Source organism: Megascapheus bottae, chromosome 5 (genome assembly GCF_031878675.1).
Source record: "Megascapheus bottae isolate mThoBot1 chromosome 5, mThoBot2.hap1, whole genome shotgun sequence".
In the NCBI taxonomy this organism is placed as follows: Eukaryota; Metazoa; Chordata; class Mammalia; order Rodentia; family Geomyidae; genus Megascapheus; species Megascapheus bottae.
The window spans coordinates 23,181,012-23,207,472 of record NC_143513.1 but is presented as its reverse complement, the minus strand read 5'-3'; the positions used below and the strand labels follow the sequence as shown (position 1 = coordinate 23,207,472).

Here is a 26,461-nt window from a genome sequence, read left to right as displayed (position 1 = left end):
TGATTGTTTTTGTTTATTCATTTGTTGCCTTTCATATAGCATATTATTTCCATTTCCCAATTGAGTTGTAAGACCCATCCTTTGACAAATGGAACAGTACTCCCTGTAGTTCTGAGTCCATAGTAAAGCAATTTATCACATGAAAATATGGATATTGAATATGTATTCAATTTATTTCCAGGCTGCAAAGATCTGCAACAACATGCTATTAGCTATTAGTATGATTGGAACCTCTGAAGCTATGAATCTTGGAATCAGGTTTGTTGAGTAGTTCATTTTCATAAACTAACAATTTTTATTGGCTTTTCTATTTGATTTCCCAATGTTAGAAAAAAATGATGTTTGTGAGAGGGAAATGAGTTGATCCGGGGGCATTTTGAAAGTACTTCATTATTGAACTTCAATAGACTTTGCTTATTGGATAAGCAATAGGACCTTAGAGAGCATGAATATTCCTTGCCATAATCATAAAATGTACTGCAGTGAACATTTGAAGTTACAGTATTCTTTTTATTTGGAAGGACATTTTTTTCTATTAGGTTGATATTGCTAAAAACTCTGAAACTTAAATATACTTTGGCAGTGTCTGACAAATGTTACATGTTAAACAATTACATGTTAAATAGTTAATGTTAGTGAATTAAAGTCTTATGCCACCATGTGACTGTTTTTTGTTTCTTTCTTTTTGCCAGTCCTGGGCTTTAACTCAGGGCCTGAGGACTATCCTTGAACTTTCTCAAGGCTTGCGCTCTACCACTTGGGCCACAGCACCACTTCCAGCTTTTTCTGTGTATGTGGTACTAAGAAATCAAACTCGAGTCTTCGTGCATGCTAGGCAAGCACTCTACCACTAGGCCAAACTCCTGGCTCCCATGTGACTATTTCCAAAGCTCTATAAAAGGATTCTTGTTGTTTTGTTAGAATAAACTTACATTCCTAAAGGTGTAAATCATCCCTAACTCTGATTTTAATATGCTTGTGGTTTGGTTACTTTACTTTCAGATCTATCTTTAAAATAAATGTGATCTACTCTTTGTCAATCAAGAGTTAAGGTTTATTTTCCTACAAATGATCATCCCTGGTAATGTTTAAGGAAAATGTGTCTTTTTTTTTTTTTTTGCTAGTCCTGGGGCTTGAACTCAGGGCCTGAACACTATCATTGAGCTTTCTCAAGACTAGAGCCCTACCATTTGAGCTACTGCACCACTTCTGGCTTTTTCTATGTATGTGGTGCCAAGGAATTGAACCCAGGTCTTCATGCATGGTAGGCAAGCACTCTACCACTAGGCCAAACTCCTCTCCAAGGTAAATGTCTTTTTGGTTTAAGAATGTTACATATGATTAATCTATTAATTTTTAATATGAATTCATGAATATAATAATGAGCAAGATACATTCAGGTGCTTTCTTCATATTCCCCAAAACTGCTTCATTAAAAATATTACGAAACACAATAGTGGTTCCTATCATAGCTTAAGCAATAGTTTTTGTTTTTTTCATAGCTTTTATTGTAATTAATAGAAGGGTTACATTCTATCTACCAGATAGAAGGTGTATTACTTCACATACATTGATACCCTTTCTCATGTTTTGGTCCCCATTTCCTTCCCTCCACCCCTGCCCCTCATCTTGGTTTACCCCCCTTCCCTATCCAATTTCAAATAGCCAAATACGCATATATACAATATATCAAATAACAAGGTGAAATACTGTAACAATATGAGATAACCAAGGGACAGCAAAAGATATTAAGTACATTAAGGACAACAATCACTCATTGTATGGCTTTTGTTTCTATATCCTTGAGGTCCTTTCATTTAGCATCATTCTATATGGCTTTATGTATCTAGGTTTTGTTCTATTGTAAACCTCTGCTAGGAGAGCCGAGTTTTCTACTGATTATGACAAATGAGGGGAACCATTGAGCCTATGTTCCTTTGACTGTGGCTTACTTCGCTTAATATGATTTTTTCTAAGTCTTTCCATTTCCTTACAAATGGGGCCATGTCATTCTTTCTGATGGCAGCATAGAATTCCATTGTGTATAAATACCACATCTTGTTGATCGACTCATCAACTGAGGGACATCTGGATTGGTTCTATATCTTTGCTATGGTAAATAGTGCTGCAATGAACATCGTTGTGTGAGTAGATTTAGTATGTCCTTGTTTCTGGATGATTGGAATTGCTGGGTCATAGGGGAGCTCTGTGTTTAGTCTTTTGAGGAACCGCCATACTGCTTTCCATAGTGGCTGAATGAGTTTGCACTCCCACCAACAGTGTAGTAGTGATCCCTCCTGGCCACATCCCCTCCAGCATCTGTTGTTATTAGTTTTCTTGATCCTGGCCATTCTAAGTGGAGTGAGGTGGAATCTTAGAATTGTTTTGATTTGCATTTCTTTTATGGCCAGAGATGTTGAGCATTTCTTCATGTGTCTATAGGCCATTCTTATTTCTTCTTTAGAGAAGACCCTCTTTAAGTCTTTGGCCCATCTTTTAATGGGACGGTTGTTTCTTTGGAGATAAGATTTGGAGTGATTCAATTTTTTGAGCTGTTGATATATTTAGACATGAGGCCTTTGTTTGTTGTGTGGTTAGTAAAGAACTTCTCCTACTCTGTAGGCTTTCTAATTAATATACTAGCTATGTCCTTTGCCATACAGAAGCTCTGCAGTTTAATGCAGTTCCACTTATCCAGCCTTTCTCTGATTTGTTGTGTTTCTTGGTCCTTATTAAGAAAATTTCAACCTGTGCCAAGTAGACCTAGTGTATTGAGTTATTTTTTTAAAACGTGGTAATGGAGTCACATTTCCTCTTAATTACCATATCAAGATGCTGTTGTTTCATTGAATTGCCCTTGTCTCAGATGTTAAACTATCTTGACCTATTAAGTTGTCATGTTGTAATTGAGATAAAAGAGGAATTTGCTTTGCATCAGTGCTAATTGGTTTATCAATATCCTGTACCATTTACATTTTAAAATTGAATGTCTATAAGATGGTAAGACATATCTGTGCAAATCCTTAATAAAACTTGGTAATATTTATGTGAGCCCTTCTGAGCAGTATCCCATATGTTGGCCAATGTTAGGCTATGGGTCACTTGTCATACTTGAAAAATTTGCTACTGGTAACTTGTTTTTGTGTCCATTCTGTAGGTTAATTTCAGGAAAGAGGAAAATGTAAATTTCTGGGACCCAAATTACATATAAAATTAATTGGCATACATCTTGAAATTTGAAGTTTATCTTATGCTTTCAAGTGAATACATCATAAAAAAGTCAAAAGCGTAGATTCATCCAGGTTGGACTGTACTAACATTTCCCTCTTACCAGTTTATTTTTCATTTCTTTTCTTTTTACTTAATCGCAGGACTTGAACTCTGGGCCTGGGCATTGCTCTTTAGCTCAAGGCTACCACCCTACCCCTTGAGCTACAACTCCAATCTGGTATTCTAGTGGTTAATTGGAGATAAAAGTCTCATGGACTTTAGTGCCTGGGCTGGCTTTGAACCACAATCCTCAGATCTCAGCCTCCTGATTATAGGCATGAGCCACCAAGCCTAGCTTATTTTATGCCAGTATGAGGGTTGACTTAAAGGTCTTTTTTTTTTTTTTCCCAGTTCTGGGGCTTGAACTCAGGTCCTGAGCACTGTCCTTAAGCTTTCTCAAGGCTTTCTCTACCACTTGAGCCAGCCACAGCACCATTCTGGGCTTTTTCTGTGTATGTGTTACTGTTACCAAGGAATTGAACCCTGTTTTTAGTGCAAGCACTCTACCACTAGGCCTAACTCCCAGCCCCAAAGGCCTCTTACTCTTGCTTGGCTTTTTCACTTAGAGAGTGCTCTACTACTTGAGTTTTGCCTGATGCTAGTTCTCGCTTTTTGCTGGTTAACAGGTAAGACTCTTGTGGATTTGTCTATGTGGGCTGGTTCTGAGCTTCAGTTATCAGACCTCAGCCGCTTGAGTAGGTAGGTTATAGGTGTGAACCACTGTTGCCCAGTGCCAGTTTATTCTTACTCATTAACTTGAGCAGTGCCATCAAGATGTTCCCCATGACAGCGATGAATCTTTTGTTATTCTTTGAATAATCTTCCTGTCAAAACTGACAAGTTGATCATTTGCTCTTCTAAAATGAAGCTTTGTCTAGGGTAAAGGTAAATGCTTGTGGAAGTTCTCCTACAAACAGCAGCTAATAAAGAATAGTAACAGTATTAATTTGAAATATATGTATACCATTTATAATGTAATGAAAACCATTGGCTTCTTCCAGTGGGCTTGTTTTCAAGGAGAAAATGAAAAGTAATATGATTCCAAATAGTTAAGAACAAAAGAATAGACTTTTTCTTATTTTTGGCCTTGATCCACTATGATAAAAATAATATTTAAAGATATGAAACTTGTAAATGTTTAATTTGTCTAAAACTAAATATGTGCTGGCATAGATTGATTGATATGATAAATAGGTCATAAATTTGAAACACAAGGCAGAAATTCATTTAATAGTTAAAATTATGAGACTTTCAGAATGTGCTAATAAATGACTTATTTTCATAACATTAAGATTTTTATCACTTCAACTTACAGAGATTCTTAGAGTTTGAAAGCCTTAAATACGAGTTTTTCAGCTATTGTCTTTTCTCCATGGTTTACAGACGTGGTTTAAAATGACAGGATTGCTCTCTAATAGAGTGCCCACGATTTATTGAGCTGTGCAAGGTAAAAGAGAAAATTGGCATCAGCAAGCATAAATTCCCAAGTAGTAAATTCCTACAAAGTAGTAAAGCATCAAAGCGGTTCAGCCACATTTATATTCTGTTCACTCTGAAGTGAAATTTTTTAGCGTATTAATGTCAACATTTACAAATTGAGTTATATATTCCTATGAGGTGATCATTTCTGATTAATTTCTTTCTCATAAGTGTTTTTTCCTGAGCACTGTCTCTCTCTCTCTCTCTCTCTCTCTCTCTCTCTCTCTCTCTCTCTCTCTCTCTCTCTCTCTCTCTCTTTCACTTTCTCTTTTAATAGAAGAATAAAACCTTACAATTTAAAATTCTTATTGACCCCATAGTCTTTTACAGTGAGTCTTTATGGATGTTAGTGAAATTTTAAAATGTTGTAAAAAAAAAAAGCGAAGATAAAAAATATTGGTATACATATATTTTGAGGTTCCTTTTTTATTAGACCTTTCTACTTTCTAATTGAGTTCCTAGTTAGAGCTCCAAAATAGTTTTATGGCCCTGAAAATGCCTTAGTTCTACTACAGAAATTTTTGTGCCTGTGTGACACAGAGAAACAGCATTGTTAATGTCAGTTTTGTTGTTTTGTTTTTGCTCTACTGGGAATTGATTTTTTTTTTTTTTTAGAAACATTGGTGGTATAACAAGGCATTTACATTGTCGACACAGTCCCAGGCTCTTCCAGCAACCACCACATTGTTTTCCACCAAGTGAAACCTAAAATTGTTGAACTTCTGTTGACTGATTGAAAACTATTCACAATAAGAACTTTTCCACAAGCAAAATTTTAATTTATTAGTAATTGCACTTAGAAGTTGCCTTTTCGTGTGATGATTAATACCTCTTATTTATATACCCTCATATTAGAGTATATGGCAATAAGGTTGTTATAAAATTTTGACCAGATATTTATGTATTTATTCATTTATGTCAGTTCTGGGGCTTGAACCCTGGTCCTGGGCATTGTCCCCAAGCTCTTCAGCTCAAGGCTAACACTCTACCACATGAGCCACAGTGCCACTTCCAGTTTTCTGGTGGTTAATTGGAGTAAGAGTCTCACAGATTTTCTTGCCCAGGCTGACTTGGAGCCATGATCCTCAGGTCTTCGCCTCCTGAGTAGCTAGGATTATGGGCATGAGCCACCAACACACAGCTGTTAACCAGATTTTTAAATAAATGGTAAAACAGCACCATATTCGCTGGTTGGTGTGATCTCCCACTACCCATAGGACCCAATGAGACCTAAGCTAGTCAGAGTTTGAGTGTCTGTCTAGTTATAAAATCCAACTATGTACAGATTTCTGTGTTTTCTTATTTAAAAATAATATATATGTAATACCAGCTACTCAGGAAGCAGAGATGAGAGGATTACAGTTTGAGACCAGCTAGGAAGAAAAAGGCCCCCAATCTCAACCAGCAACTTTGGCACAGTGGTTCAGGTGTATAGTACTAGCTATATGAAATGCATACACATAGAAGGATGGTGGTCCAAGACTGGTACCAGACAAACACATGAGACTACCTGAAAAGTAACAAAAGCAAAAAGGGCCGAGGATGTGGTTCAAGTGCTTGCTAGGCACTAAATCCCAGTACTACATAAAAGCTGGTAAGCCTTAGATTGTAGTGAAGACTGAGTTAATCTATATAAATCTTCCCCTTCCCCCCTTCTCCAGGGCTTGGACTCTGCACCTGGGCACTGTCCCTGAGCTCTCCAGCTCAAGGCTACTGCCCTACCCCTTGAGCCACAGTACCACTTCCGGTTTTCTAGTGGTTAATTGGAGATAAAGAGTCTCAGACTTTTTTAGAGCCCGGATTGGCTTTGAACCTTGATCCTCAGATCTCAGCCTCCTGAGTAGCTAGGATTACAGGCGTGAGCCACCATGCCCAGTGATTCTATGAACATTAAAAAAAAAAACTTTCTAGCACCAAGAAGGTGCTTAGTTCATGGTAGTTTATAATATCTGTGGCTGTGGTGAGTTAGTATTTGAATTTCACACACACACGCACACACACACACACACACACACACACACACACACACACACACACACACACTTGTTTATTGTCTTTCTAATGCTTTGATTTTAAGTTCCACAAAGGAGAATGGCTGTGAATCCTCATGGCTGAATCTTAAGAACTGGCAGATGATGGACTCTACATAAAGGCCTGAGTGAGGGGAGTGGGCCATAGGGTATAACACGGCACTTCTGCCTTAGTCACATGTTATTTGGGTGTGTTGGCTAATTCACCCACTCCTGGTGGCATTTGTAGCCCCCTGCTAACTTCTTGTGTGCCTTTGGTGCCTGTATGGCATTTGCAGGCTACGTAAACATTGGTGAATAAGTGAATGGCTCAATAAAGTCAACCCAGCATTCTATGCTCATTTTCAGATGTGTTTCTAAGATGCAAACATTTCAGTTTTGTATTTTTTTGTTCTTACATAAAACTAACCAATGTAGATACTTATAGACACTGTGAATAATCATTTTTGATCCTTAGAATCTTGGTTTCATAATGAAGGCAAAAGATTTTCATTCATTTTTAATTTTTAATAGCTTGTACATTTTTGCCTCCCCCAAAAGTTCTTTTAACATTCATGTGTTTTAGAGGTGAGCAGATTCGACCCAGTGACGTTTATTTGAGTCGCATTATATATGCAATCAGAAAAATGAACTAATTCTGTTTATTTCAGAGAACATTCCAGCAACTGTAAAGCCACATGCATGCACACACACTCTCGAACCATATCCAGTGGCAAGTTATTATGGGGACTGACAGACTGTCATCCTTTTGATGACTTGAGCTGTATATCTCCTGAACGGCAAGGGGCTCTTATGCAGAAAGTATCATATGTTCCCAGCCAATTTACAGGGAAACAGCAATAACATTTTATCATGGTTGAGAGCCCAGTAGCTGCTTCCTATTAAACTTGCCCTTTCAGATACCTGTCTTGGATTAATTTGTTGATTTCAAATGGAAACTCAGTCTTCTCCAGTGAAGCATGACGTTCTAGGGTAGACTCTCTGAATGACAATTACTGTGTATTCTAGCTGGTTTCAGACCATTACAAGCCTGGGGCACATAAGAAGACAGAAGACTTCAGTAACTGATTTTAATATCATGTCTAATTCTGTCAGTTATGAATGTGCCAAGGAAAGAATCCTCAGAAAGATGAAATGCAAAGTACTTCTCACTTGCTCTTTTTAATGATATACTTTGCTGCAGGTTGGGGGGTAGGGAGGAAAAGCACACAGGATTAGCAGTTTCTTGAAGGGAATCCACAGGATGGAGCATCAGGTTTGAAAAGTGAGCAGGCAACAACTGCCACCTGATGTTTTTTGTTCCCCTTGAGATGCGTGGAAATAGGAATGCAATTCACTAAAACAGGTTCAAAGTGTAACCTGATAGATTATTGAGAGGTTACTAGCAGCCTCTTTAACTGTGTTGAATCATTTAAAGAGAATATCTGAATTAGAAAACCCCTAAAGTAATATTTCAAATGGACAGGAAAGGCAATGTTTTAAGGTCTTTGAAATATTCTATCTTTAGCTCATTAGACAAGTAAGTCCTTGAACATTTGTGCTTGGAGAATTACTTGCATATGCAACAATAACTAATTGTTAATTTGTTATTTTACTCTTGGCTCTGTCTTTTCCTAAGGGAGACTGCTTGATTTTATTTAAATGGGGAAAAAAGCAATAGACTTGCATCTTTATAAAAGGATGAATGTGACTACTGGCTAATTTCTTTGGTAATATGTAACTACATTAGCTGAATGGGATCGTCTATATCTGTTGTAATCTTTAGTAAAAACATGATTGTAACATGATCCGTGTCATTGCCGCCACGTGAATTCAGACACACAGTATGCCGCATAGCCTTCCGTGAACTGCTGCTACCCCTTGAGGGCTAATTATGTATCTGCTGTATTACATGGCAAGTCCATACATATCCTGGCTGTTAGCTCTTACCCAGGCTTTAACACCAGAAAAATGTTTTAGTAGGCTTAATGCTCCAATTTTGAAATTACATATTTCACTCACACGAAGTAAGCAACATTTTAAGTGTGAAAAAAATGTAGTTTGTTTTCTATTAGTATGAGTTTATCTTTTCAAATCTTATTATTTTCTAGAAGAGGTTTGTTTTAAGACAAAACAAGTTTTTATGACAGCTGTTTTATAATAGCCCTTTGCATGAAAGAAACCAATAAACTTATGGATGTAAAGTTTTATTTGAAACTTCATTGAGTGATACTTAACAAAACTGTGCTACCCAAACTATTGAGATCATTACAATCAAAGTAGTTGAGCTTTTTGAGGCTTTTTATTTTTTCTCCTAAGGTCCATATTGAACAGCCATTTGTGCCATCAGCCCAGTGATAGAACAAATGATGTTTCCACTTGGGCAAGCTTTGTTTCATCAGGATCAGTAACCTTATCAGCAGTTGACCCAGAGCTATAATGCATGTCTCTGAATAGGTAGCATATGTCACTAGGGTGAACAGACTTGCCTCATAAGCAAAATTGTCTAATGAAGATTTTATAAGTAAAGAAAAGTATGCAGCAAGAAATGTCTTCTTTTTTTTTAAAGAATTTATTAACGTTGATTTTTACATCATATTTTAAATGACAAGTTTAACATACAAGTGTTCAAGGAGGGAATCTCTATTAACAATCACTGGGACTTAGTATTTAGAACTTAATCACAATTAGGCTAAGGGTTTGTATGTCATAGAAACATATTAATTTATGAAATAAAACATGTCTATAGAGTCATAGGTTTTTATGTCTATATAGTTATGTTTGTATTTCCATTACCATGTCGATAGCTTTGGGTATGCAGTTATTGAGTCTTCGTTCTTGTACTCTTTGGATTTAATAGCCACATATTAAGGATACTATGTGCCTTTTGATCCTTAGGTCTTGACTTGTCTCACTCAACATGATTTGCTCTAGATTCATCCACTTCCCTGTGAATGCCATTATTTTTTCTTGTCTGTTGACTATGTAGAATTCCATTGTGTATATATACCACATTTTCTGTATCCATTCATCTGCAGTAGGGCATCTGGATTGTTTCCATCAAATGTCTTCTTTTATAATGGCAACTTTTCTTCAATTCATTTTACTGCTCATGGTTCATCTCTTGCATGTGTTCGAATTAAAGCCAAAGGCGTAAGCATACATATAAATACAACCACACACATGCCCATGATGTATTGTTTACCTGTCAGTTCTTCTGAAATGTAACATTTGTTTGTAAAGAATGTAAAATTGAGGGCCAGGAGTTTGACCTAGTGGTAGAGTGCTTGCTTAGCATGCACGAAAACCTGGGCTCAGTTCCTCGGTACCACATACATAGAAAAAGCCAGAAGTGGTACTTTGGCTTAAGTGGTAGAGTTCTAGCCTTAAAAAAGCCCAAGTATAGTGCTCAGGCACTGAGTTCAAGACCCTGTACTGGCAAAAAGAAAGAAAAGAAAAGAAACATTCCTTTTATCTGACTGCGGTGGCTCACATCTGTAATCCTAGCTGCTCGGGAGGCTAAGATCTGAGGATCGAGGTTCAAAGCCAGCCTAGGCACTAAAGACTATGAGGCTGCTGAAGAGCTCAGGGACAGCGCCTAGGCCCAGAGTCCAAGCCCCATGATGGTGGGGCTGTAAAATTAAGATTTTCTTATTGGTTTAAAGTTCGTACATGACACATAAAAGCAATAATATTTGGGCCGGGAGTTTGGCCTAGTGGTTAAAGTGCTTGCCTAGCATGCACGAAGCCCTAGGTTCACTTACTTGGTACCACATACACAGAAAAAGCTGGAAGTGATGCTGTGGCTCAACCTGGAGAAGCTTAAGGATAGTGCTCAGGCCATGAGTTCAAGCACCAGGACTGGCAAAAAGAAAGAAAGAAAAGAAAACCCATGAATGTGACCAGCTAACAATGTGTTTAAGCAGTCATATATTATTTCTTCTTAATAGTAGAATAAAGCAGAAGTATTTCTCTCAATACACTATGTCTTGGCTCAGAAATGATCTTATTGAATCATTAGCTTTTACTATCTTATCATTTAAATTTAGATTCTTTTGTTTGTTTGTTTGATTTGTTTTGTTTTGTTTTCCCTGGGCTCTTCAGCTCAAGGCTACCATCAAGCTCCTGCTTGAGCTACACCACTTCTGGTTTTCTGGTGGTTAATTGGAGATAAGAGTCTCACAGACTTTGGTGCCTGGGCTAGCTTTGAACTTTGATCCTCAGATCTCAGCTTTTTTTCTTTTCTTTCTTTTTCTTTTTTTTTGCCAGTCCTACAGCTTGAGCTCAGGACCTGGGCACTATCCTTGGGCTTTCTCACTTTTTCAAGGCTAGAGCTCTACTACTTGAGCCACAGCACCATTTTTGGCTTTTTTCTATGTATGTGGTACTGAGGAGTCTTTGTGCCACTAGGCCAAACTCCCAGCCCCAGATCTCAGCTTCTTGAGTCTCTAGGATTACAGGTGTGAGCTACTGGTGCCTAACTAAAATTTGGATTCTTTACTCATACCAATCTGCTTTACTTTTAGAAGGCATATAATAGATGGAGAAGAAAGACCCTCCTCATGTGCAATAAATTACACATGCTATGTACCTTTTGACATTTAACACTTCTTTTCTTTGACCCTTGACAGGTTAGGGCTAGACCCCAAACTACTGGCTAAAATCTTAAATATGAGTTCTGGACGGTGTTGGTCCAGTGACACTTATAATCCTGTACCTGGGGTGATGGATGGAGTTCCCTCAGCTAATAACTATGAGGGCGGATTTGGAACAACCCTCATGGCTAAGGTATGGAAATGGTGAATGTAAAGACTAATCAAGGAGAGGAAAAATGTTTCATGACCTCTTTATTTCTTTATTTATTCATTTATTTGCCAGTCCTGAGCTAGAGCTCAGGGCCTGACCACTGTCCTTGGACTTCCTCAAGGCTAGAGCTCTACCACTTGAACCTCAGCACCATTTGCAGCTTTTACTCTATGTATGTGGTACCAAGGAATCGAACCTGGGTCTTCTTGCATGCTAGGCAAGCACTAGGCCAAACTTCCGGCCCCTCTTTTTTTTTTTTTTTTTTTTTAGTTATTTTTTCATTAGAAAAAAAATTTTTTTTCATTAGAAAATTTTTTAATACCAGTCATGGGGCTTGGACTCTGGGCCTGGGCGCTGTCCCTGAGCTCTTCAGCTCAAGGCTAACATTCTATCACTTGAGCCACAGCACCACTTCTGGTTTTCTGGTGATTAATTGGAGGTAAGAGTCTCATGGACTTCCATGCCCAGGCTGGCTTTGAACCATGATTTGAACCATGATCGTCTTATCTCAGCCTCCTGAATAGCTAGAATTATAGGCTTGAGCCACTTGCTCCCAGCTTCTAATTTTTTTTCTCTCTCTCTGTGTCTTCCCCCCAACCCCAACTTAATAAAGCATAACTTTGTGACTATCTTAGAAGGAATCATTACTGGAACAGGGACTCACTTTACCTTTCTCACTAGAAGTGAACAAAAACTTAGCATAAGTAAAAATTCTTTTTTTTTTTTTTTAAATTCCTTGGCTTTTAGGTTAAAAGAGTCTGGGCACTGGATTCCACTGGCTCTCACCTGTAATTCTAACTACTCAGGATGCTGAGGTCTGAAGATCTCAATTCAATGACAGCCAGGTCAGGAAAGCTCATAAGACTTTTATCTCCATGTAGTCACAGAAAAAGCCAGAAGCGGCACTGTGACACAAATGTAGAGTGCTAGCCTTGAGCAAAAGAAGCTCAATGACAATGCCCAGGCCCAGAGGTCAAGCCCTAGCGCTTGGGTTTGTTTATGGTATGAGCTGTAAAATAATGTTCTTCAGGGCCAGGAGTTTGGCCTAGTGGTAGAGTGCTTGCCTAGCATGCGCGAAGACCTGGGTTCGATTCCTCGGTACCACATACATAGAAAAAAGCCGGAAGTAGTGCTGAGGATCAAGTGATAGAGTGTTAGCCTTGAAAAAGTCCAAGGACAGTGCTCAGACCCTGAGCCCAAGCGCAGGACTGGCAAAAAAAAAAATAATAATATTGCTCTTCATCATAAATGTATGTTAATTTACTCACTTTAATATAAGAGCAGTTAGAACAAACAGATTGTTAATGCATATGCACATCATAAGACAAGGGGATCTTTCCATTATTTTTGAGTACACCTTCCTGCTTTAAGAGTATATATGATTTCTGTATAAATTAAGTCATTTGAAAAGCAAATTGTTGACTTATTTTCATTTGTGATATCACTTGTAGATATTCTTAGACTAGTAAAAGTTGAGGATTCTGCATAGTGCTCCTTCCTGCACTCAGTTTTGATCACCAGCATCAAAAGAAAAACAGAAAGGGAAATGCGTGAATGTGTATAGAGGTATATATACTTAGGTATATGAATTGAATGAATGTAAGAATCTATTTTTTTTGTCACACTCTCAGAATTTAGAAAGTTCTTCCTAAAGTATTATAAGCGTTGTTCCAAAGTAAGGCTTTACCAGTGGCCTCAATATGTTCCCTCCTGCCCTTACTTGATTTAGGATCTGGGATTGGCACAAGACTCTGCAACCAGCACAAAGACCCCAATCTTTCTGGGCAGCGTGGCCCATCAGATCTACAGGATGATGTGTGCAAAGGGCTACTCAAGAAAAGACTTCTCCTCCGTGTTCCAGTTTCTGCGAGAGGAGGAGAGCCTCTGAGTGAGCCCCTTGGCCTTGGACACTGATGGAAACCAAAACTGTCTTGGAGCTTCCTTCTAGCTCATTCCACAAGCAAATGGGTTTAATCAAAGGTCATCTGTCAGCTTTAGATTGTCTACATTACAGTAATCGCTTCTTCTTTTCATCTGTTTAGCAAACATATTATCTGAATTTTTTTCCCCCTGCAAGTCACTGATCGTCTCTGCTACCTAGCTGAACTGACCTTTTCAAAAAGTTGCATCCCTGAGCATCTTCAATTAAACTTCAATCAGGAGTGGAGTCACTTTGCAAATAAAACCAAACGTTTTGTCAACAGGATGAAACCCATGCTAAAGGAAAGAGATTGATGTACTAAGGGGAATTAGAGAAAGTATAGTGAATTACTATGTGTATCCTTGGGATGTTTGTCCTGTTAACCAAGTGATATGCTAGCCTTCCTGAGGCTACTGATTTACTTTCCAGGATGGCAATAAAGCAAAAGAGCCATTAGTACATGTTTTATAACTTGAACTGCATTACACTATCTTAGCGTAGCCCTCTTGTTACCACAGACATGTTTCTATATTTTTGGCTTCCTTGTACATTATTAATACATATTTTGACTTCAGAAGAATAACATCTTTAGACTGTTTCAGAGCCAATGATGATAGTTCCTTTAGATAATTATTATATTATTCTAAATATAACCTACCTTATTTTGAATTCAAATAAATTTCTATGCTGGTAATATTTTCCTAGAGTTTCTTTGTGTGCATATATATATCAGGGAAAGGATGGGCAGGGGCAGGGTGGGGAAGTAAAAGGGAACAGAGTTCAGAGTTGACCAGTGGCAAGCTGACATCACATTGCCCCGCTCAAATGTGTAGTGGACATTTTAATTTCCTAGGTCATAGAAATTATAGAATTAAGCCTACATTCTGTATAGCATGCTTCAATATGAAGCATGATTGCCACTCTTGCACCTCCTGCCTAGGAAACATGCCAAGTAATATCTAGGCCTAAAACTGGCAAAAGTATTCTTTATTACTTTTATCATTTTTCTGGTGATTAAAGAAAGTACAATTAGAAGTCCTAGGGATACAGTGATGAGCTAGGCAGAGCTTCTGCCCTTATGGAATGGTGTGCTGGTGTGTGTGTGTGTGTGTGTGTGTGTGTGTGTGCAAGAAGTTAATATATCTCTCTGGTGATAATAAGGACTTGTAAGAGAAATAAAGCAGAATAATGAGCAGGGATGGTTGGGAGATGAAAGTCTCTCATACAGGTAGTATTTAAGCAGAGGAAGAAGTCAGGGAGCAAGCTGTGCAAGTCTGAGGAAGGAACAGACATGGGCATGAAGGACAGGCTTCTGAGACAGGAAAGCTGTGAGTGAAGTGGTTCAGGTGAGGGGAGCCTAAACGTGGGGCCTTGAAGGCCATGGCAAGCCATTGGATTTTATTGTAAGTAAAATGAGCAGTGTACAATTCACTTTTGCTAAGTAACAACCCACACCAATATTTAGTGGCTTTAAACAACAAAGGTAATTTTCAAGATTCTCTATTTTATTCATCTGGAGCTAGATGTCTCATTCAGCCAGCACAGCTTCAGTAGTTAGGGGCTTCTCTCCTTGATCTCTTAAGCTCTAGGAGGCTAAACCATTTGTTCATGACTAGTGCTCTACCATTTGGGCCACTCATCCACGTCTGGCCTTTTGCCAGATAAGCATCTCATGGACTTTCCTTCCTGGGCTGGCTTTGAGCCTCCATCTTCAGGTGTCAGCCTCCTGAGTAGCAAGGATTACAGATGTTAGCCACCAGTGCCTGGCTGTAATTGTTCTTTTTAGCTTTAGGGTCTTTTAAATTTTTGGTAGGTCTGGGTGCTGCCCCTAAGCTGCTTTTGCTCAAGGCTAGCACTCTACCACTTGAACCACAGCTGTACTATGGCTTTTTTGGTAGCTTATTGGAGTTAAGATCATTATGGACTTTCCTTCTTGGGTTGACTTTGAACTGTGATCCTCAGATCTCAGCCTCCTGAGTAGCTAGGATTACAGAGGCAAACCACTTGGTTTGGCTTCTTTTTTGTCTTTTAAATGTCTTTCTTGATGGAAAAATTATCTCAAAATTTACTCATTTTACACAACTAGTCAATTTAGAATTCTACAACCACTACTACAATATAGTGTTAGAACATGTGCATCACCCTTGTAAAATCCCTGGGGTCCTTTTGCAATCACTCACCATTTCTCTCACCCCACACCAAGCAATCACCAATAGCTAATCATTCTGTCTCTAGATAGCAGCTGCTTTGCTTCTTGTCTGCCAGGCTGGTCTTCCTGGATTCATCCTTCACACTTTTTCAAGAGGTCTTTCTGAGATGGAGAGCCCATCCAGTTGTTGCCTACTTGAAATTCTTTAGCCGATAGGAAGCTGTTTGTTAAACCCAGTGCTCATGTTCCTTTGTATTGTTGCTTCTATTTTCTTCACAGGCACTGGAGGAAAATAGTACCCACAGTGCTTTCTGTTTCCCAGATCTTCTGTGCTTCCCATACCCCAGATTCCTTGGCACATGCCATGTACTTCACCTGAGACGCAGCCTGGTTCAGGTAAAACCTTCCTCAGAAACTTTAGGCTGTCATTTCCCCTGCTTTCATAGCTTCTTGTTGCATTTTCTCCCTATAAGAATTACCTGTTAACATTATGTGCTGCTTTGCTCATCTCTCTTCCAAACTAGGATGCTGTCTATGAGGGCACAGAATGCGTCATATCAGTTTTGAATACCCGCATTGAGTTAAGCACCTGGTATTAAGTGCTCAGTGTCTAAACATTTGAGTGAATAGAAGTTATAGCAATACATTTATCTTAGGTGAACTACTAACTTCATAAATGTTTTTTCTCTTAAATATTCTTACCTAGAAAGCCAAATTCGCTTTACTTTGCAGTTTATTACAAATAGCCTTCTGTGCTCAAAAAGTCTTTCATAGCTGGGCACTGGTGGCTCATGTCTGTAATCCTAGCTACTCAGAAGGCTGACATCTGAGGAGTAAGGATTTTTTTGGTTTGGGTTTTTTTATGTCTTATCCGTTGTGGGGCTTGAATTCAGGACCTGGGCGCTGTCCCTGAGGTATTTTTGCTCAAGATTCGTGTTCAACAACTTGAGCCACAGCTCCACTTCCAGCTTTTTTGGTGGTCAGAGATAATAAGTGTCCCACAAACTTTCCAGCCCGGTCTTTCTTTGAACTGAGATCCTTATATCTCAGCATCCCAAGTAGCTAGGATTACAGGTGTAAGCCACTGGTGCCTGGTGGATCAAGGTTTGAAGTCAGTCAGAACAGAAAAACCCATGAAAGGTATCTTTAATTAATTACCATGAAAGTGGAGGTATGGCTCAAGTGGTAGGGCATCTTGAACAAAAAAGCCAAGTAAAAGTACGAAGCCCTGAATTCAAGCTCCAGTTGTCTGTCTGTCTGTCTGTCTGTATGTCAGTTGTCTGTCTGTATGTCTGTCTGTCTCTGTCTGTCTGTCTGTCTGTCTGTCTCTCTCTTTCTCTCTCTCTCTCTCTCTCTCTCTCTCTCTCTCTCTCTCTCTCTCTCTCTCTCTCTCACACACACACACACACACACACACAGAATGTAATTCTTTTTCAAAGTTGGTTTACTCAAAAGTTTAGTGAATGCTGTTAAAACTGATTAAAATTCTGGAGGATAGGTGAACTAGGAAGTTGGAGGGTCCTATCCAAGGCCAGCTATTGGGAAAAAAAAAATAGAAGCTTAAGTGGTAGGTCATTTGCCTTAGCAAGCTTTAGATTGAATGAGGAGGGGAACTGAAAGAGAGGGAGGGAGGGCTCTAGTTGTGGGATGGGGGTGGGGGCAATGTGCATTATTTTTTGTAGCAAGCTTAGCCCAGCCCATGCTTTCTCAGCATGCATACAGATGAGACCTGTACCTGCTTCCCTTGTGGAGCAGAGCACAGCAGTTCCAAATGTCATCCTTGAAGAAATGCTGTGTAGACCTGGAGGTTTAAGGTAAATCTCAACACCAATTTTGACTTAACTTGAGGGATGAAGAGACTCCTTGTTATTTGCCACTATTATGATATAACCCAGCTGCAGCAGGGTCTAAATTGAAGTGAACAACAAATAGACCAGACCTCCTATTCGGCTTTCTCATTGCACAGATTTTGATTTTTGCTTCTTTTCTAAGTGGTCAAAATGCATATGCTCAGTCTACATTGTGTGTGGGAAAAGGCGAATCTGAGCAGAGAATGAGGCCACTTTATCTGTGTGCATAAATTCTACCCCAGCTACTGTCAGAAGGCTGCTACTTGGGAAAACAGCCAGTTACTGCAAGTCTCAGCTGCAGTAACTGCACCCCTGAGCATTCTCAAATGGCCAGCCAATGGGGAGTCATCTGCTCGAGTGGGGTTTTTAGCCATCTTTCAGATCAATTGAAGAAAGAGCTTAAAGACATCATAGGGATTTGTAAGGTTCCATGCAAGGTGTCAGGCCCATAAACCAGCATGTCTCATACCTTGCACACATGGAATCTTCTCTCGGCAGTAGATTGAAGATGACCTTTTACTATTTAATTGTATTCGTTATTTAATTCAAAACTATAGAAAAGGATGAAGTCTTCTTCATTCAGGATAGAAAATTAGACTCTTTGAGAAAGTTAACAAGAAAGTACAGCAGAGAAGAAGTGCTTGGTAACCAGACTGCAATGATTTGAATGTCTTATTTTTAAGAATTATCCCAGGGTCTGAGGTCTTGAGTTCTAGTCCTGGGTCAATGCTGAACTGTGCAATAATATGGACCCTTTTCTTCTTTTCACCATTAGCATATTGCTCTGATCTCCAGATTTGTATTAGCTCTGAAATTCTAATTCCTAGTTGAGGGCTTAAGAAAACATGAAGCATGTTTTTCTGACAGTTTTTGGACTTGCTCTTGTTAGGTATTATTTATTGCTCATATAGCCATCTCATTTATTAAGGTATTTTTATAGCCAGGAATAGATTCAGAGATCAATACATTCTTATTAATGATAGTCCGTCATGCCTGGTAAAGTTAGATGGCAAGAGAGCTCATCTAGCATGAACCACTTGAATAAACCTGACACAAGCTTAGCTACAAGCTGCATTTTGGCAGGCCTCTCTGTAAAATAATGACATTGGCAGAAAGGGAGCTTCTGGAAACCTTCCTCACAGCCAGACTCATAAAATCAAAGGGCAGGTTTGGGGTGTGTTTCTCAGCCTTGACTGTATATGCAAATCCTATGACTTTTTGAGCGTAGCATTTTATCTTCGAAAGGACAAAATTTGGCATTTTACACAGTCATTAAAAATGATAAATGCCTAAAATGCTTTAGTTTGGATTATTAGAAATTTGAACAAATATTGTTTCAATACTAAGCAATATTTCAAGAATAGAAAACTTCAGACTGATGTTGCCAAACCAGGAAATGAAAAAAAAAACTTTCACTATTTTCCCTTTAATCATATGAAATTAGACATAATTGTTGCACACACTCCTTGTAAAATGAATGGTTTGGAGCTTTTTGGAAGTGAAATACTCCTCTTGACTTCATTAAGAGATAGCCTTATGCCCTGAAAGAGTTAATTTGCTTCCAGATACAGCTTTTCAGGCTGATGAGCAGAATTCAGATCATATCAAGTTCACTGCTCTCTTAGATTTGTTGTGTGCCTCTTGAATTCCATTTCTATTTTATTTATGGATAAAAATTGAATTATTTGGTGATTTAAGTCTTTTTCCAGAAATTTCTTCTTAGATTCTAATCTCAAAGATCCTAGTATCAAAATGTGCGTTTTATCCTTCCTTTCTCTCTCTGTCTCTCTCTGTCTCTCTCTGTCTCTCTCTGTCTCTCTCTCTGTCTCTCTCTCTCTCTCTCTCTCTCTCTCTCTCTCTCTCTCTCTCTCTCTCTCTCTCTCTCTTTCTCCCCCTCCCCTTAATGACCTTAACCCTGACCCCAGGTCTGCTCTCTATAAGTGTACAACATGATTCATTCTCCTTGCTTGGTTTAGTTTAGTTCCTTTAATGAGCCAAGATGACCAAGGAGACCCCATAGCTTATTTGTGCTAATGCAAGTATGCCTACTAGTTCAGTCTTAACTCATTTATTTTGATTTTATTCTTGCCTAGCAATGTCCCTTTGTCTTAGACGTTAAAACATCCATATTTTAGACAAAGAGGGGCAAACAGTTTATGTAAATAGGAGAGGAGACAATCTGCTCCACTAAACTGAAAGATAAAGGAACCTGCCAGAAAAGAAGAGTCTATGTATATTGTGCACAGCTGTGGTGTTAGAAATTTGGTATAAATGTTCACAAACATGTTTCACTTTGCTGTTATGGCCTAATACACTTCTGCTTAGACCATTTTCCTCTTGTGAGTTCTCAGAATCATCCTAGCTCCAGTGAACTTTTCTCTCCTGTTTGTGATTTGGTGGACTGAATGTCTTATTTCCCCAGCTTCTAGAACATAATTTCTGAGCCTGTTTGTATGTGTAAGAATGCTTTTTTTTTTTTTAAGTTTGGTTTGGACTTAATACATAGTATTTGGGAGCTAATTTTTTTCTTCAGAGTTGCAATGACATAACTGGCTCATCAAGAACACTAAGAAGGTGATCAACAGAAAGAGACTCTTAGAAGATTTATGATAGGTTTCAGTGCCCTGTTATCCCACTTGCCATTCAGCCCAATTCATTTTGGATTGATAGATAGCTGTCAAATGTGTTTTGATCCTTGTGAATTTATGCTTGCTTCAGGGTCAAAAAAGAAAAAAAAATACTGAAATAGGTATGACTTTGAACAGTGGCTTAGTTCCTAATTATGGCCATCCCATCTAATTTCTAGCTGGAAAAGGACATTAAAAGCTGCCCCATCTGAAGCTGGGTGTTCCCTACACGGCACTGTACTCTTAAGCAGTTTAATCTGCTAGTTTTATAGGTCAGTGACACCCTGAAGCTTGTATACATGGTCACCACAAATCTTAAAAAAAAAAAATGCCATTTTCTTGACAGCTTCATGCTCCATAGATTTAGATGGCTCAGAGAGTGATAGTGAAGGACGGGGTTCTAATCTCAGTGTGGGAGCGGTAGAGAGTGGAGGCAACACCTACGTTCTCACACAAGAAAACCACTGCTTCAGGAATGAAAAGATGGACAGTGAGTACCAGTAGATGTGCAATAGATTTGTGTGTGTCTGTGTGCTTGTTTGTTCTCTTTGGAAATATGTGTCTATCAGTGGCATCCTTCATCTGTAGTACAGCTTTATGTAATGAATCCTTATTGGAAGAAACAAAATTAAAACTTCAAGCCGGGTGCCAGTGGCTCATGCCTGTAATCCTAGCTACTCAGGAGGCTAAGATCATGAGGATCATGGTTCATAGTTAACCCAGGAAGGAAAGTCTGTGAGACTCTTATCCCCAATAAACTATCAAAAAGTCAAAAGGGAGCTGTGGCTCAAGTGGTAGAGAGCTCACACTGAGCACAAGAAACTTAGGGACAGTGCCAAGGCCCTTTGTTCAAGCCCCAAGACCCACACAAAACAAAAAACAAAACAAAAACAAAAACAAACATACAAAAAAAACAACCCAACACCATCAAAGAAAATTCTTCCCAGGCAGGCAGAGAATTGTCAAATCTCCAGTTCTTCAGAGTTGGAGAATCCTTCCTGGTGTTTTCCCTATTATGTCAGATGGTTTCCTTTTATATATTCATATATATATCTATATATTTATGAATTCTGCATGGTCAGGTATTGTCATCCTAGCAGAGAATTTTCTTTGTTTAATGTCTTATCTGATGAGCCATTCTGTGTATTATATGCTACATAATCTCCACAAATGTATACTGTGGTCTATAAAACTGCCATACTGTTTTCAGAAACTAGTAATTCACAAAGTAAACCTGAGACAGTGCTGTTAATAAACACAAATTGCAAACAAGAAGGTAGTAAGTGGAAATAATGCACTCATTTAGGAGTAATAAAGCCTTTGATCTTACTTTGAAGGAAGGAGTCTATGTTTAAACTACCCATTCAGGGATAGCCAGATGCCCATAAAGAGCAGTGCTTTGCTTTGATAGAAAATCACTGAGGCCTGTCTAGCAGGTCTGGTTTGTAAACAGATTAGTTAAGGGCTCATCAGGATTGATTTGCATAGGATTCAAGGAACCCTTCTTTTTTTTAAACCTTAATGAGCAATGCTGATTCCAGGATGGAAACAGCACAATCTTCTTTTTTAAGCTAGAAATGTTAAGTAATGACTTCATGGGAGAGGGAAAGAATATTTATATAAAAACAAACTCTTGTCCTCAGCTTATGAGAAAACAATGACCTAAAACTTGCTTTGCTCTTACTAAATGTTGAAAAAACAGGTTATCAGTGTAACTTCCGTGTTACAAACAAGACTTTACTCTCTTGTTTCAGAATGAAAGGAAGTTGAGTCTGAATTATAACAGAAAAAGGTAAAGTGAAGTGCAGAGCAAATCACAAATCCTTATCCTTAGATTTTTTTCCCTTGGAGCCAAGCTATATTCTAGACCAAGGTCCTGCTTTGCTCAAAGCAGACAAAAGTCTATGTTCTCACAACCTACCTGTCAGAGTCCCCTGGAGATGGGACTGGTAGAGGAAGAAATTCAGCTAATTCAAGCATACATTCTGAAATTTCTACCAGGCAGCAGCAATTTGCTTGAAAGATGGCCGATCAGCATTTACAGAGACAACAACAGTAAGACAAATCTTACTACATTTGTTATTTTATTTTTCAGAACTGGCAATTCTCTTCCTGTCTGTAACTAAAAAAAAAAAAAAAATTCTCCTTAAATTTTGGGGGGTGGAGAAAAAGTCAAAAGAAGCCAGGCACATGTGGCTCATACTTGTAATTCTAGCTACTCAAGAGGCTGAGATCTGAAGATGACTGTTCAAAGCTGGCCTAGGCAGGAAAGTCTATGAGACTCTTAGCTCCATTAAACTAGTCAGAAAACAGGCAGAGGTGGCACTGTAGTACAAGTGGTAGAGTGCTAGCCTTGAGCAAAACAAGCTCAGGCACAGTGACCAGGCTCAAAGGTCAAGACCCAGTATCAGCCAAAAAAAAAGTCAAAAAATAACTTTGTTTATTCTTATTACTAAATATGTAACAAGTCGAGAAGCTCTGGAGAGACAAAGGGTAACTGGAAAATAAATGATTTCTGCATAAAAGTAAGTGATATAAGTGGTAGAGGACAAAGGCTTGGCTCACACCTATAATCCTAGCTACACAGGATGCTGAGATCTAAGGATCATGGTTTCCCTGGCAGGAAAGTCTGTGAGATTCTCCTCTCTAGTTAACCATTAAAAAAGTAAGAAGTAGAGATGTAGTTCAGCCAGGAGAGCCTAGCCTTGAGCACAAAACTCAGCTCAGAGACAGCACCTAGATCTTGAGTTCAAGCCCTACAACTGACCCCCCAAAAAGCAGTGAAGTTCAAAAAAGTGCTGTGCTGCTGGGCAGCGTCTTTCTGATTCAAGATGTTAATGTTGCAAATCTTGGTCCCACTAAGTTGCTCAGTTTGGAACTTGGATTTAAATAACATTTGGCTTTTGTGTCCTGCCTTATCAAGGCCAAGGGCCTCAGCCTTGCCCTGCTTTCTAGAAGCGAGACCCAATCAGCACATTCCTATAAATGTCACCTTGGATACTTTCCACTCCAGAGAAAATGACACCATCCTGGGAAGTGTTAGAAGACAGGCTGGGGACAATTTCATAGTGACTCAAACAAAACTTCAGATCCTGTCCAGGTAATTCAGATGGATGGGGGTATAAAGAGAGGCCATGCCCTCCTCGGCTCCAGATGGATTCCATTAGGTGAAGGGGGAAGAGAAGGCTGCCTGTATGAAAACAGCTAGGGAGAGCCTTCTAGTAAAATTGACTTGAGACAGACTGACTACCTGTCCTATCTCTAGGGAAAGTGGGTCACAGGAATTCTTTTTCACGCCAGAGGCTTTTGGAGACTGGCAGACCCCATATTAGCACCTGCTTCCAACCCTTCCATTTCCTGTTGTGGAGATCACTTCCAGCTTGCCTTTCCCATAAGTGCCTCCATTACATATGGGCTCTTACAGGCAGGGCCCCTTCCCCAAAGGGTCCTTCTGAATGGGTACTCCAACATACCTACCTCCTCAGAAGCCCTTTAGGCACATAGTCCCAGGCTGGGAGGAGGCAGAGCAGGAAGGCCACGACCAGAGCTGATACCCAAATGTGAGCTTCTTAAAAGTCAGACACCATAGGTTATTGTTGTTCATTTGTTTGTTTGTTTTTAATCACCAAAGTTTCATAACACGTAGTACAGTGCTTGGTACATACATGTGGATTCACCAGACCCTTCATTTGTTTGGTGAGTGAATGAACAGATAAATGTGACCCCATTTTGCTTATATAAACAGTCCCAATTTTTCTTGTATATACGCATCCCCAATTTTATTAGTAATTCTCTTGACATCTCCTCTTCCTTGGGCTCACCAGGAACAGAGTCAAAAACAACGCTCCCAAGAGCTCTGCTTCCCATGGATGTAGGGAGGAAAGGACTGAAGAGAAAGGAAGTTCCAGAGCTGTTGTTCTGTTACAATTAGGGCTTTGATGTGATGGGTCCACAACCAATTCCAGAGCATCAAGAAAAGGCCCTCTAAACATCCAGTTACAAATACCCACTGGAACAACCTGACCTGCAGTAGATGCTCAATTAATGCTCCTGCTGTCAGTGATCACAGCTGAATGTTGGCACACTGGCAGGTAGAATCTTTACCTGGAATCACAGCCTATTACCCTGAAATGCTCTATACTAAGCTCAGATAACACAGAGAGAACAGAATGTATCAGAGAATGAGATGTTGCTATGTCTTGTTCTCGTGGGTTAATAAAAACCCTCTTATTCCAACCTTGCCATGAGACTTTTAAAAATAATACATAGACTTATCCATTGCTGCCCTGCTTTCCTCTTGCATTCTTTATGTAGAAACATTGAGTAAGTATTAAGTCAGGCCAGCCAGGTGCTGTTGGTTCATACCTGTAATCCTAACCATTCAGGAGGCTTAAATCTGAGCATCATGCTTTGAAGTCAGCTTGGGCAGTAAAGTCCATGAGATTCTTTATCTCCATTTAACAAGCAAAAGGCCAGAAGTAGCTCTGTAGCTCAGGTTGACTGAATGCTAGCTTTGAGCTTCATAAAACTAAAGGACAACATATGGGACCTGAGTTTAAGCCTTGGATTTGATGGCCAGCATCAAATAGATAAGAAAACAAATATGTAAGTGAAATTGAACCACGAAAGGGTCAGACCTGAGTTTAATCCCAGCTCTATACTATTTCCTAGTACAGGCCTCAAACAGCGGACTCACTGTCTCTCTAAGTTAGTTTTCTCATCTTAAAATCGGGGTGAGAACAGAAAGTGGCATTTGCTACATAGTGTTCACTAAAACCAATGGTATTGCTATAAACTGCTGATAATCATCAAGTCAGGCAATGAAAAGCAGACTTGATAAACAGAGACTTGATTTCTGGTTAGTTAGTAAGAGGGTCTCTGAATCTGCTTGTAGGACATTACAGGGAATAGGAAAGCCTCACTACCTCAAACTTGGCACAAAAGAGGTCCATGAGTAGTGTATAGACCTCCTCCCCTTTGATGTGAGAGACTCACTTAAGAGAGGCCTTTGGACATCTCAACCCAAGTGTGGCATGAAAAAAGAGCAGAAGGACCTAGCAAATCACAGACAGCCTAGACTCAGATAGCTGTCAGAATTGCCTGGGTGTGGTTTGTGCTGTGTTTAAGAGTCATTTGTCTTTTTCAGCCTCAGCTTCAATATCTGTAAAGTATGTAAATAAAGGCTTGTTGTGAGGCTTCCTTCAGAAGCACCCTTCCCACCTGAGCCTCTGCCCTGGTGATTATAATAAGTACTCAGTAAAGGACAAACCCCTGAGCCACTCTTGGACAGGGATGCTGGAGCTCCTGGACTTAGCTTACTACATTAAACTTCTTGGCCATCAACACTTTAATAAGAGATGCTAACAGACAAGAAAATCATTGGGTTTGAGTTTCCCTCCTCCCCCTAAAGGGTCCCCTTCTACAGTAGGTGCTAATGAGCAGCAAAATGGCCAAAAGGTGGGCAGCAGGGAAGGCAGAGGGAGAGGCAGGGGAGGGACTTATGCCCCTAGCTAGGTAATCGACTGTGGAAGAAGCAGGGGGGTCTAAGGTGCATCTAGCACCTCTTCTTTTGGGTGTCAGGACCAAGAGAAGAGGGTCTGTGCAGGATCCAAGGGTTAACGGTCATTCTGACTCCCTACTTCTCTGGGGTCATATAAATAAGCGGCTACCTCCATGCTACTGTTGCAACAGCTGCTCTTCCTCTGGACAAGTTTCTATTTTTACTGATCACCTCCTTGACAGAAATGTTAAGCCACAGAATGTTCCTGGCAAGTGACAACATAGCAGTGTCATTGATAGTGGATGGGGCTCAAGTCTCCCATTCTAGGCCAACAGCCAGAACAGGCAGGCAGGCAGGAAAAGGGGTAGGTGCTGCACCCTACTGTGGGGACAAGCAGAAACAAAGCTCCTTTCATATGGGCTTTGCCATCCCATTCTTGGTGCCCACCGGGGGGCTTCAGGGGAGAATGGAGCCTTGAAGAACATTCGCCTTGAAGAACATTCCCCTCACATATGCTAGCCCTTTCCCCACATAGATACTAGTACTGGGGTGTTAATTCAGGGTCTGGATACTGTTCCATAGTTTTTTTCACTTAAGGCTGGCACTCTACCACTTAAACCACAGCTCCGGCTTTTGGGTTCTTAATTGGTGATGAGTATCATAGATGCTTTGGAATCAGAATGCTTTGGAAAAGACATTGGCTCGTTAGATGGTCTGTAGCTGCCACATTACCAGAAAAGGAGCCCTGAGGCCTAACACATGGCTAGCCCAGAAGCAGAGCCTTTTAATATCACAATCATTTTTCTTCTTGTGTTGTTTAGCCAGGATACTTATAAGTCAAAAACTTATG

At 39.5% G+C, this 26,461-nt stretch overlaps 1 protein-coding gene across 2 annotated transcripts in view; it reads left to right on the top strand.

Moving 5' to 3' along the window:
* Positions 1-14,170, top strand: part of Hibadh (3-hydroxyisobutyrate dehydrogenase) — a 107,337-nt gene extending 93,167 nt beyond the window's left edge. For both annotated transcript variants that reach the window (XM_090332805.1, XM_090332806.1), the window contains exons 6-8: positions 182-258; positions 11,390-11,546; positions 13,294-14,170. In XM_090332805.1, the coding sequence (XP_090188931.1) occupies positions 182-258; positions 11,390-11,546; positions 13,294-13,452 (393 nt within the window). In that variant the 3' untranslated portion in view covers positions 13,453-14,170. The remainder of the gene's footprint in view (positions 1-181; positions 259-11,389; positions 11,547-13,293) is intronic.
* Positions 14,171-26,461: the final 12,291 nt, after the last annotated feature.